Genomic DNA, 12,159 nt, shown 5'->3' with positions numbered 1-12,159 from the left:
GAGAGTGAGGCAGCACAGAGCTCTAGGAGCACGCAGGGCCGATTTGTTAGCTTGCGTGTGCTTCTTGGCTCCTCCAGCTCTCTTTTGCCCTGCAGAACCTGTTGAGTTGAGTGTGTCTGTCTTGCTGGGGTCAGACCCAGCCAAGCCGACCCCATCTGAAGCAAAGGGTTTTCTTATTAAATAAATGACAAATTATCTGCATCTAATATAAATATTAAAATATAAGTTCACTTCACATCAAAATGGTCACTCCAAATCCGTTTGACTTTCTTTCTTATGAACAATGAAAAAAATATCCAAGGTTTTTTTTTTTTTTGCAAAGTGAAAGTGAATGGGTTTTACAGCTGACAAGCAATAAACCAGCACATTATTCAAAAAATTATCCTTTTGTGTTCATATGGTTTTGGAACAACTTGAGAGTTACTGATGAATATAAGTGGTCAAGTTAAACTATAAAGACATTAAGAGCAAATGTAAATTAGCATCCAGTGAAATGAATACGATCAGTTTCTAATGTCTATATCTGAATAATCTTTTTATAAACATTTGCTTTTGAAAATAGTCTTCTGACAGCCTCTCCGAAATCAGTAACTTGCATTTAAGTTGACCTGCATCTAAAGCTACTCATATGAGTGTTATATTTGACATTTCCTACTCAGCAGAGCCTTATAAAACTGTTTAAAGCAAAGAAAGAGGCCAGATGTGGCTAATACCGAAGTACACTTAAGAAGCCTTATAAGGATCGGGCAGAAGTGACCTAGTTCTGAGAGAAAAGAATAGCTAGTATTTGACCCTCTAAGATCTACCTATATATCTATCTATCTTTATGTTGCAGGAACTGCAAGGTTGTGAAATGCAAAGAGCAAACATGCAATTAAAAATGTTTTATTTTAGAAAATGGTTACTGCACCTAAAATAGCCTAACCTATACGTTCTCTCACTTTTTTTATCTTAAAATCTTTGTTGGAAATTTATTTTATTAATTTAATGGCTGCTGACAAATGTCAGTTATGCATATGTCTTTCTGCAAGAAGAGTTGACCAGGTGATATCACTCACCTTTCTGTGTCACATCCATGTCCACGACTTCAGCACAGTCTGCTGCTTATTCCTACGAATTTACATGAAATAACTCCTCACTACACCTTTCATATCTATTAATAATATTTATCGGGCTGAACCGTGTCGCGAGCAGTTAGCGGAACAGGTGTCGCGCGCAGGTGAAATGGCTCACGCGCGCTGCCTTGCAAATAAGGAACTCCAAAGATCTAATTTAAAAGACGGGTCCACAGACCAAAGCATTTTCGTAAATATATTTACATTAATTGAAAACACGTGGATAATTGAATATGTAGGCTATCAATCATAAAGGAAAACAAATGTATAAATCTATCCTCGTGTGACCGCAGGTCTTGGGTGTAGTAGCCTAAGCCGTGAATGCTGGATTAACTCATGTGAGCCGGTTAACGCCGGGGATGATTGTGCTGAAACCTTTCAAAGGGGAGGAGACACGAGGGGAATTCTGGATACCTTGAATCGTGTTAAATAAATATGTTTAAAGTTGTTTCGATAAAAAAATAAATAAAAAAATCAGAGAACACATTCATAAAAATAGTCCGTTGTTAAAGTCCGTTATTACTTGAGTAAGGAGCCGAGAACAGGTGTTACAATATATTCAGTTCCTGAAATATTTAGTTCCAATGGGTGGCGCTTACATGAATATTCATGAGCATACCTTATCGTGGGCGTGGACAACTAAGTAGGCTATAGATTTGTCTTCGTCTTGTCTTACGTATTATTTCGAAGACTAGAACGAAGAAGCTTAAACCACCTTTATAATGATTCACATTTTGTAAATAATTCATGGTTTGTGTAACACGTGTTTCCAGTTAGTCTGAGTTTACCCGAATGATTGCAGACCCAAAGTCATTTGCATATTATAAAAATAGCCTTTAAATTATATAGGCTAATGGCGCAAGAGAACTTGGAGTTGCATGTGCTTTGAATAGCTATTGCTGACTGTACACCCAACTGAAAATCATTTTGATACAATCTCTGTTACCTTAAATTATATGTTTATCTCTGTAAAGCTGCTTTGAAACAATCTACTTTGTTAAAAGCACTATATAAATGAAGAAGACTTGACTTGATACACAACCCACATAACTTCATAATCAAAGGCTTTCATAAATGTTATTTAAGGTTCTTTTGCAACAGTTGTTTTCTACAGTGTGTTGTGGTTTATTTCCGTTATGTTGTGGCTTTATTTCGTTGTGTTGTGGCTTATTTCCGTTGTGTTGTGGCTTAATTTCGATGTGTTGTGAACTTATGTTTGCTTTTTAAATTTCGTTGTGTTGTGTGCACTACTGGGCCACCGTAGCAATGCTTTATAATGTTGGTCAAATTAAAGGGATAGTTCACCCAAAAATGAAAATTAGCCCATGATTTACTCACCCTGAAGCCACCCTATAGGTGTATATGACATTCTTCTTTCAAACGATTACAATCAGAGTTGTATTAAAAAATGTCCTGGCTCTTCCAAGATTTATAATGGGAGTCAATGGGTATATATTTTTGGAAGTCCATCAAAGCGCATCCATCCGTGATAAGTGCTTGAAACGGCTCTGGGGGCTTAATAAAGGCCTTCTGAAGTGAAGCGATGCGTTTGTGTAAGAAAAATATCCATATTTAAAAATATATCAACTAAAATCACTACACTCAAAAAAATGCTGGGTTGTTTCTGTAAACAAATTGTTGGGTTGATTGTGCTGGGTCAAAAAGTTGGGTTGTTTGGGGTACTGTAAACACATTATTGGGTTGCTCATGCTGGGTCAAATGAGTTGTAAGGGGGTCATTCACAAATAAACCGCTGGTTGGGTTATTTTGACCCAGCAACTGGTTACTTTTTTCATTCTTTGCGGAACTTTCTGGATTCTTCACTTCTGACCTGACTCGAGGAGCACGCCACTCGGAGCAGGCAGTGTTTTATGGTAAGTTAATATGATGTTTACCTATTTTTAATAAGTTGTGGTGGTAGCAGCAAGCTAATTTCACTGTTCAACATACAGTCTTTGATATGGAAGTGTGAGGGGTAACGTATTTATTCTGTGAAACATTAATTAGCCACAGCTAGCCGGTTAGAATTTTTGACAATATGCCGCATCGTTAAATCCTTAGTTGAAATTAAACCAGCTATATCAGCAGCCTTTTTGAAACATGCAGTTTAAATTCTAAATTCATCATGTAATTATCGTAGGCCTATTCATTGTGGACGTTGTATTTAAAAGTGAGAAAAGCGTTTTGTATGAAATCCACACACGCAGTTTCCCTCACAGGGCTCGCACGTAAAATCAGCGGGAAATGAGTCTCTAATGTAGGCTAGCTAGTGAGTTGTGAGTGAAAAGTCTGCTGGCGTAGTTTTAGAAATACTCGTCAGAAGAAATGACTGAGGTAAGTTCCAGCACAGTCTGCGTGTGTCTTCTGTAATGTCTCGAACCATAGTTTCTGACAAAAAAAAAAAGGCTTTCAAGAGCTTGATATAGCCTAGTTTTTTTTTTAGTAAATGTATGACTTGCAATCTTTATAAACATCGACTGAGGAAAGGAGAAATAAATGGACAGGCGCCAGTTTTGAGAAGAAAAGTATACCCGTTTAGTTGAACGAATGATCGTCAATATTTAAAACTTAAAAAATGTAAACTTACATGATAGCCTACCCTACCATGATGCATGTCATCTTTCATTTTATTGTGTGTAAGTTAACATCTAAACGAGGCGATCATCAGCGCTGCCAGTCAGGAGATTAACGAGCAGCTTTGTGGGTTTGTGAGTTTTAATGTTAAAGACACTTTCAACATTACAGTAATATTTTACTTTTAATAAAATAATGTTTTATTTTAATGCCTTAATGTTGATAATATTTGTCCAAATTACTATTTTATTACTATTACTATAATTCAGTTTGCAAATGCTGAATACACATTTTGTTTGTTTTTCACATTTGGTCATTTGGTAATGTTTGCAATAATTTTAATTGCATATTCAATAATAAATTGATACTTCCACAAAAAAAGCTTAACTTGACATAGGTCAACATTTAACATAGGTCAGCTGAAACCAGGGATGCTTTCACACCTGATGTACTCATTATTTAATAAGAAGAATGGCATCTATGCTAATGTTTGTCTTTCTGTTCATTCTAAAGTTTACTGAAGTCAGCCGGATCCTGGCCGTATCCAGATCAGAAGGTGGACCTGCGCCTGGACCCATCCATGACGCATCCCTGAAGGACCAGCCTCATCAGCCCTGTGAAGGCCTCATCGACATGACTGATCCTCAACAAACTCGTCTCCATACCAGTGTGATGACTCCAACTTCCAACCAGATGAAACTGGATAAATATTCTGAATGTTCTTATTCAATCTGACTTCTGACCTGTAATGCTGCCTGGATCATAATCATACACTGTTCGCTCGTTGGCCAGAGGAGAACTGAGCGACTGAGACTGGTTTCTCCCAAGGTTTTTTTCTCCATTCTGTCACTTATTGAGTTTTGGTTCCTTGCCACTGTTGCCTTGGCTTTTGGCTTGCTAGTTGGGGACATTTAATATTCAACGATATTATTGATCTGCCTTACTTAAGGTGGATGATGATGCAATATTCTTCTAGAAACAAACTTTGTTGTATTATATTCATGTTACAGTATCACTATGAAGCTGCTTTGATACAATCTGTATTGTAAAAAGCGCTATATAAATAAAGATGACTTGACTTGTGTAATCAACAGGTGAGGATCAACATGGTTGAATATTTACAAAATGAGATGACTGGTGAATTGCTGCACATTCTGTGCCTCAGGGATGAAATGAGGGGGACATGTCAGACCTTTGACATTGATTAACATTTGTATTCGATAAAGAAAAGTATTAAAGAAATGTATAAAATAAAAAAAATGAGATTTAAATCATACAGTGGCCTCTCTGGTTTATTGTATTACAGAGATAATAATTATTTTAGTTCATAATATAACAAATATTTGTTTCTAATTTTATTAAGGCAATGAGACAAGAAATAACCCAGCACATGAGTAAGACTTAACCCAGCAAGAGGGTTAATTTCACCCACTGGTTGGGTGAAATGAATGACCCAGAAATATGGGTTAAATGGTAAAACCCAGCACTTGGGTCAAACCAACCCAGCGCGTGTTCTGTCCAATAGTGACCCAGCCGTGTGGTTAAGGTTGGGTTATTTTTTAACCCAGCAGTTTTTAGAGTGTAGCTTCCGGCAGACGGCCATACGCAAGTCGTCTTACGCCAAAAGAGTAACCCTTGAACTTGACGCACAATGTAATGACGAACACGGTTGCCCAGCCATTTGTTTGAACTGAACCGCGAGAGGAGTCAAAGCTTACGCTACTCCTACGTCATACATCGTCAAGTGTTACTCTTTTGGCGTAGGTCGACTTGTGTACGGCCTACTGCCGGAAGCTATTTTAGTCAATAAAGTTTTAAAAATGTATATTTTTCTTACACGAACGCATCGCTTCACTTCATAGGACCTTTATTAACCCCTCTGGTCCCTAATCTGGGTCGTAATATAAATTGGGGGCTCAATCGGGATGGCACTGGACTGCCTTTGTTTGCAATGCATTGCTACTTTTGCCTCTTTTTTTGTAGCATGCTTAACTAAATGCTTTTTTTGATGCAATGCTATACTTTTGTTTTTTTGTAGCTTCTATGTAAACTTTAAAGGCTTAAAGTTGGCCCATACAAGATCTTTACATGGGATTTGGAATGCCTCAGACCTGGGGAGAAACTTGAAAGTGAGATTTGTGATGCAGATAATATGCACGTTCATAAGATTTCTTATAGTTCATTGACATGTTGTTGCTGACTGTACTCTGTTAAATATTCTGTTCAGTTCTACCTTGCAAGTTTGTAATCATTCTTCTTGACCACAGGTCATCAATGCGTACATGATCTGCGTTGTCAACAATTATGCAGGCAGGGCATTTATCCTGGATTCATATCAAGCTACAAATATTTGGAACTGGAAGGCCAGTTCAATGAAAAGGGTAAAAAATACAAATCCTGATGCCACAATGCAATGTAAGTAATTTTAATGTTCTCAGATTATTTGGTAATCTTTTATTGGAACACCAAATACCTGTATGCTGTAGATGGATCCAGAGACATGTGATAGACATAGACCTTGCTGGTGGGGTCAGTTAATCAGACTGACTACTGGACACTAATGGTTTGTTCATTTTTACACCCTTATTTGTAAACTACAAAGGCTTAAATCAAGAGTCATTAATTCATGATCCTATCTTGACAGATGATATACTGTATCCCAAGGAAAGACAGATTTTGTGTTTGAACTCCCTTGGTGACAGCCAAACCAAACTGCTTCACTGCAGATAGGTTGTAAGATGTGGAAAAATGTATGAGGACACTTAAAATGTTGGTCTGATTGTTTTTCTTTCTTCCTACGAAAGTGATTTCATGCCCAACAAAGGTACTCTAACTGCCAAATGGCAATGCTACACAAAAGGGATGTGACTTAATGTTGGGTATTTGTCTGCAAGGTATTTAAAATGTGGATTTGTGCTTTGTCAATGCTTGTTATAGTCTGCAGAAGTGGTTCTAAATGGGGGCAGTTTGGAATTTCAATGCACAGTCTTTGTGTTCACTTGAGAAGGATGACAACTGAGCTTTGTTTAGAGATTTGACATCAGTAGCCAACATTTGTCATAATGATAACTTGATTTGACCAACATTCTAAAGCATTGCTGCAGAAAACAACTGTTGATGCAAATTAACCTTAAATAACATTTATGAAAGCCTTTGATAATGAAGGTATGTGGGTTGTGTATCAAAATTATTTTCAGTTTGGTGTACAGAACAACATTCAAAGCGCATGGAACTCAATTTCGTGTGTGGTCTTGAGCTATTCGCCTATAATTTTCATAATATGCAGACGACTTTGGGAGATGCAGAATAATAACACAAGAATATTATTGTAAACATTTAAACAAACAATCATTTACATTTAAAAACCTTAATTTCAGTCATTCTTGTGAAACTTGCAGTCACAGAATTCCAACAACAGCTAATTTGGGAGAAATTTGGAGAAATATGTGAAGGGCTTTTTATTGTAGTTGTGTAGTTTTTTATTTTCGTGTTCCTCACTTTGCTGTATTCCAACGCTACCTACTTAGTGAAGGTCTATAACACAAACTAATCAGAAACATGTTACACAAACAATGATTTACTGAATTAACAAAAATCGAAACAATAGGCTATCTTACCTTATGCATTGCTACTATACATTTATTTTAATGGTCACAGCACCCCTACGTGTTGTCAGATGAAAAGACAAAGGCTGCAGATACTGTATATGAAAGTTTATTTATTATGCACAGCAATGGACGAGCATTTCCTGAAAATACAAGGCAGCTGATGTTGTAAACATTAATTATGCAGAAAATACAAATGACTTTTCTTTTGTTCTCAAACATATTAAATAACTAAAAGAAAGAATAAACATCTGTAGTGTTACATTAATGATGACTTATTTGTATATATGTTTGTATCTCTCCTTCAAATGAGATTAGACATTTTCACCAACAATGTCAGTTTGTGCTGAACAATTCACATAAATGGAAACATAGAGAATATTCTTGGTCACTAATTTCAATTTGGGTTGCCATAACAGAAAACCCTTGGCACTTTGTAAGACAGCAAACACAATTCATGGCAGGCCACATATGGCACAACTTTGTTTAAAATAAAATACAATAAAACTCAAAACAAACTGTAAAAATAATATTTGGTCATGTAATGCACTGGCAAAAAAGACAATCTCTTCAAATATCCTTCAACACAAGTCACAAAATCAAGTGTTACTTACTGAAAACATATTCAGGGGCAGAATAAAAGTGTTGGCACAATTAAATCCATAAGAATGAAGTAATAACAGACTGTTACTCAAATAGATTTTCATACAGAGATGTATTGCGCATCTGCAATACATCTCTGAGACGTCTCCTGTCAGATGTCGTATAGACATCTAGAAGATAAATCCATAGAATGAAGCAATAACAGACAGTTACTCAAATAATAAATGTAAATTTAATAACTCTTAACCTATTTACCCTATTTACAAGGCATTATATTGCCTTTTTTTTGGACACCTAATATGTAGTTATTAACACCTGATCCTGTTATCTTACTTTTTGCTATCATAAAATCTAATCTTGTCCAGTGGGTCCTTCTTGCATATCTGAGAGACTTTAGCAAATGCCATATAGGTTTTGCCAATATCTGTTTTCATACATATTTTAAGGACATGTAAGAAGCTCATAGAAAAGAAGGGGTGAGCGATAGCAGTTAGTTAATAGTTAGCACAGCTATGATCCAGCCTCTTGTTCCTGTCCCAACGCTTCCAGTAGCAGGCCCATGGGTGTCCTCTTCAATCCTATACTCTCCAACTTATTCTCTAGTTTGTTCTTAAGGCTTCTGAGTCTTACTGAAGCATGGATTAGGATCACTGCGAGGAGAAAGCATCAGGGGGGACTGTCACAGCGTGATATGGCAATATAATACAAATACACATTGCTCAAGCTAGCAATTAATTCATGTGTACATACAAAGTATTAAAAGAGCAAAAACAACTGAAAATGTTTCAGTGCACTAATGTGATACTAGTACTTTTTAGTGTTAAAAAAAGATGTAGGCAACAAAGAATACTAACTTAACATGGGGAAGGCAATGCCAAAGAGGAAAACAGCTACTCCTCCTAAAACGGACAGAAGAAGGTAGCTGGAGCCCAAAATTGCAGCCAGGGAGAACGATGGATGATTCCTCCGGAACCGTCGGATTACCGCCTTGTTTTCAGCTGCCCAGACAAACCCCAAAAACAGAAGGATCACAATTGTTGCCCCAAGGATCAGCTGGAGTGGTTGGAAATATCTATGGCACAATTACACACACAAACACAAAATAAATTGTTATTGTTGTAGTATAATTAAGATACTATTACAATTTTTTTTCATTTATTTTAATTGTAAATAAACGTTTCGTATTGTGTGTTTTTAACAGACCTATGTCTGTATAGTTTTTTTTTTTATGTCAGTTTTAGTTATTTTAGTACATCAAGTTAAACTAAAAGGGAAATGTTGGTGAAGTGAAGAAAGTGATGAAACAATATGGGCCACTGAAAGCAAAGGGATAATTATCTTGACCTGGCATGAATAGGTTATATGAGAGCTGTTTGAAAACATGATTAGGCTACTGATTAACTGCTTTATAATTGTCTTGGTGATGCCAACAAAACAACGTCTTAATAAACCTGTCAAAGCCATGACACATTATCGTTATCAGATCACTCCAAACAGAGAAGTGGATGTTGGCCTAACACTTTTATTAATTTATGTCACACTACAAATTGATTAATTGTGAGCATTTTTTTTTTTAACAAAACGCATTCAATACAGAACATAACACAAATGGGGTATACCTGGTTAAGGGTTTTAAAAGAACAGTGAATAGGTCTGAATGAACGTACACGTCACTGGTGTTTCCTTACCCGACTATAACCAAAAATGCCGCGGCGAAAGCAAAATAGTTCGACTGGTAATACAGAAGGTTGTTAATGATTCGGTTATTCCACCGATCCAAATTACGAACATCAGGCACAGAAAATCGAGCCGAACCCAGCAGAAAATCGTCCAGGGTTCTGAAAGGAGGAGGTTGAAAATCCACCATTTTGACGCCTTTGTTGACTACATTTACCAGCATGCATTGCAAACCCACGGGACTGAAAACACGCTGCGGAAAAACAACAATAAATAAAATAAATAAATCATAAATAAATATGATCATATGTGGTGTAGGTGGACTTATAACATGTCATAAAATATCATACGTCAGTTATATAGTAAGGAACTTTTTTATTTTTATACTAAATATGTGGCCTTTTAACCTTTAAAACTGTGTATTTGTGTGAATCCTTTACTCTAATGGGCATTGTAGAACTGAAACTACAAAAAACATTTTGGCTATATCAGCTCCAAATGATAGCTTGGAGTTGATAACACATAAAACTACTTTCTGGTGTACAAAACAAGCAATGTTAATTGGTGCACGATGCCTGAAAAATGACACTAAATAAAAAAAAAACTACGAGATCAATCACACTCACAGTTCTGACTTCTTTTCTCAGAATTGTGAGATATAGCTAAAAAGGTTATTCAAGTTATTCAAAATTTGTAAAAAAGTTATTCAAGTTATTCAAAATAAGTAGGCTTCCTACCCAAGCAAATGGCACACTTCGGCCCTGTCAAATGGTAGCCTACCCTAAACACTCGCTGTCTTCCTACGAGTCTGTACTTTTTTTCAGGAAAACCAATGTAATATATTTTTGTTCAATAATATTTTTTGATTATTATTTAGAAATTCTATGGTACTATGCAATAATTATACAATTTTTATGAGCATTTTTTCCATTAGAATTATGGAATTTTATTTTTAATAAATGCAACATTTCACATTAAAATAGACTGTGGGGTCCTGTCCGGTCGTCTTGGATTCTGTCCTTGCCATCGGATTATATCCTACAGCAAAGTAGTGGTGCTGGAGCAGGCATATCTCTCTCATCACTTAAATCACTTCTGTGCGCATGTTTCATCTATTATCTTGTGGTGTGTCTTCAAGTTCCTCTGTAATCAAGTCTCCTGGCAACGGAGGCAGGACTGAATGATCTGGGAGCCTCTAGCTCAGACTCTGCACAGTGGCGGCACAGGGTATATGGTCGTCAGCAGCTGGAATGAGTGACAGCTGCTCCCGGCAGACCCCTGTGCGTCTGAGCAGTCCTATTAAGGAATCGCACTGCTCACCCGGGGAAGGATCTAGAAAAGGTGATCTAAACATTGCCCACTCAGACCTAGCCTGGATTAGCCTGGCAAGCCAGACCTACATCAAGATGTTAGGTCTGGCAACTCACCATAGACATGGCTCAATCTGAGGGGCGGGATAAACGGCTGTCTTTCAAATTCACTCTGCACACAATAGTACAGCGCTTCAACCAACCAGAGCGTTTTCCCAACAGCGGAGCTAACGTTAGTTGATAGATTCAACTTTTGAATCTGGCCGGCAAAACTATGAACACATCTTCCTTTTTAAAGAATGACTTAAGTGCCGTTCTTTGCTCTTTTCTTAAAGAACAACTTAACTCCAAGTCCTCCAGAGTTGCGGCCAAAGCCGATTCAAAAGACTGTTCTCCAGCAGCAGCAGCCATTCTTTGTTTTCAAGTAACGTTAGCAGGGAACCGTCGCAACTCTGTCGTCATTATGTTAAGCCCGCCCTGCCTACTCTATACACGATGTGATTGGCCTGACCCAATTTAGGTTTTTACAGCTCTGAAAGTCAATGGAGAGTTGCTAGACTACCCTGGCTGCAAAATAAATTTTGCTGCCGCTAGGGTGCATCTAGATTTCTAGGCTAAGCCTGGATAGGATGCCGCACCTATCGGGCCATTCCGTTTCAGCGGTTGCAAAATGCAAAAGAAATATATTTCGTTAAGTATAGCAACATGGAACATTAGAACTCTACTGGATTCAAACTATGGCACTAATCAACCTAGTCGAAGGACAGCATTGGTCGCTGCTGAGCTTAAGCGCTACCATCGATATAGCTGCATTAAGTGAAACCAGATTTCTGGGTGAAGGATCATTGAAGGAGGAAGGTGAGGGTTATACATTTTTCTGGAGAGGGTACCCTATAGGAGGACAACATCTGCATGGTGTCGGTCTGGCAAACAGCATAAAACAGCATTCTCCCAAACCTCACTGAGGCCCCAACTGGTATCAGTGAGAGGTTAATGTCATTCCACTTTTCCCCTTGCTGGAAAACAACATGCTACTGTTTTCAGTGCTTATGCTTCTTCCATCAGCAAAAGTAGTAAAGGACAGTTTCTATGAGGCACTGGATGAGGCCCTTAGGAAAGTTCCACGACATGATAAAATCTTACTGCTGGGTGATTTTAATGCAAGAGTGGGACGAAATAGTGATATCTGGGATGGAATAATTGGATGACATGGCATTGGGAATGTAAACACCAGTGGATTAAGACTCTTGAGTCTTAATCCAACTTAAGACTTAA

At 37.4% G+C, this 12,159-nt stretch overlaps 1 protein-coding gene across 1 annotated transcript; it reads right to left on the bottom strand.

The window, feature by feature from the left end:
- Window positions 1-7,388: 7,388 nt before the first annotated feature.
- Window positions 7,389-9,814, bottom strand: praf2 (PRA1 domain family, member 2). The gene is made up of 3 exons (XM_081348952.1): window positions 9,586-9,814; window positions 8,752-8,969; window positions 7,389-8,547 (listed from the first exon to the last, which is right to left on the bottom strand). The coding sequence occupies exons 1-3, from the start codon at window positions 9,795-9,797 to the stop codon at window positions 8,408-8,410; spliced, it is 570 nt and encodes a 189-aa protein (XP_081205078.1). The 5' UTR covers window positions 9,798-9,814; the 3' UTR covers window positions 7,389-8,407.
- Window positions 9,815-12,159: the final 2,345 nt, after the last annotated feature.

Source organism: Scardinius erythrophthalmus, assembly GCF_964197995.2.
Source record: "Scardinius erythrophthalmus genome assembly, chromosome: 20".
NCBI classification, from domain to species: domain Eukaryota; kingdom Metazoa; phylum Chordata; class Actinopteri; order Cypriniformes; family Leuciscidae; genus Scardinius; species Scardinius erythrophthalmus.
Note: the sequence above shows the minus strand (reverse complement) of the source record. Positions and strands in the feature narration are given on the sequence as shown.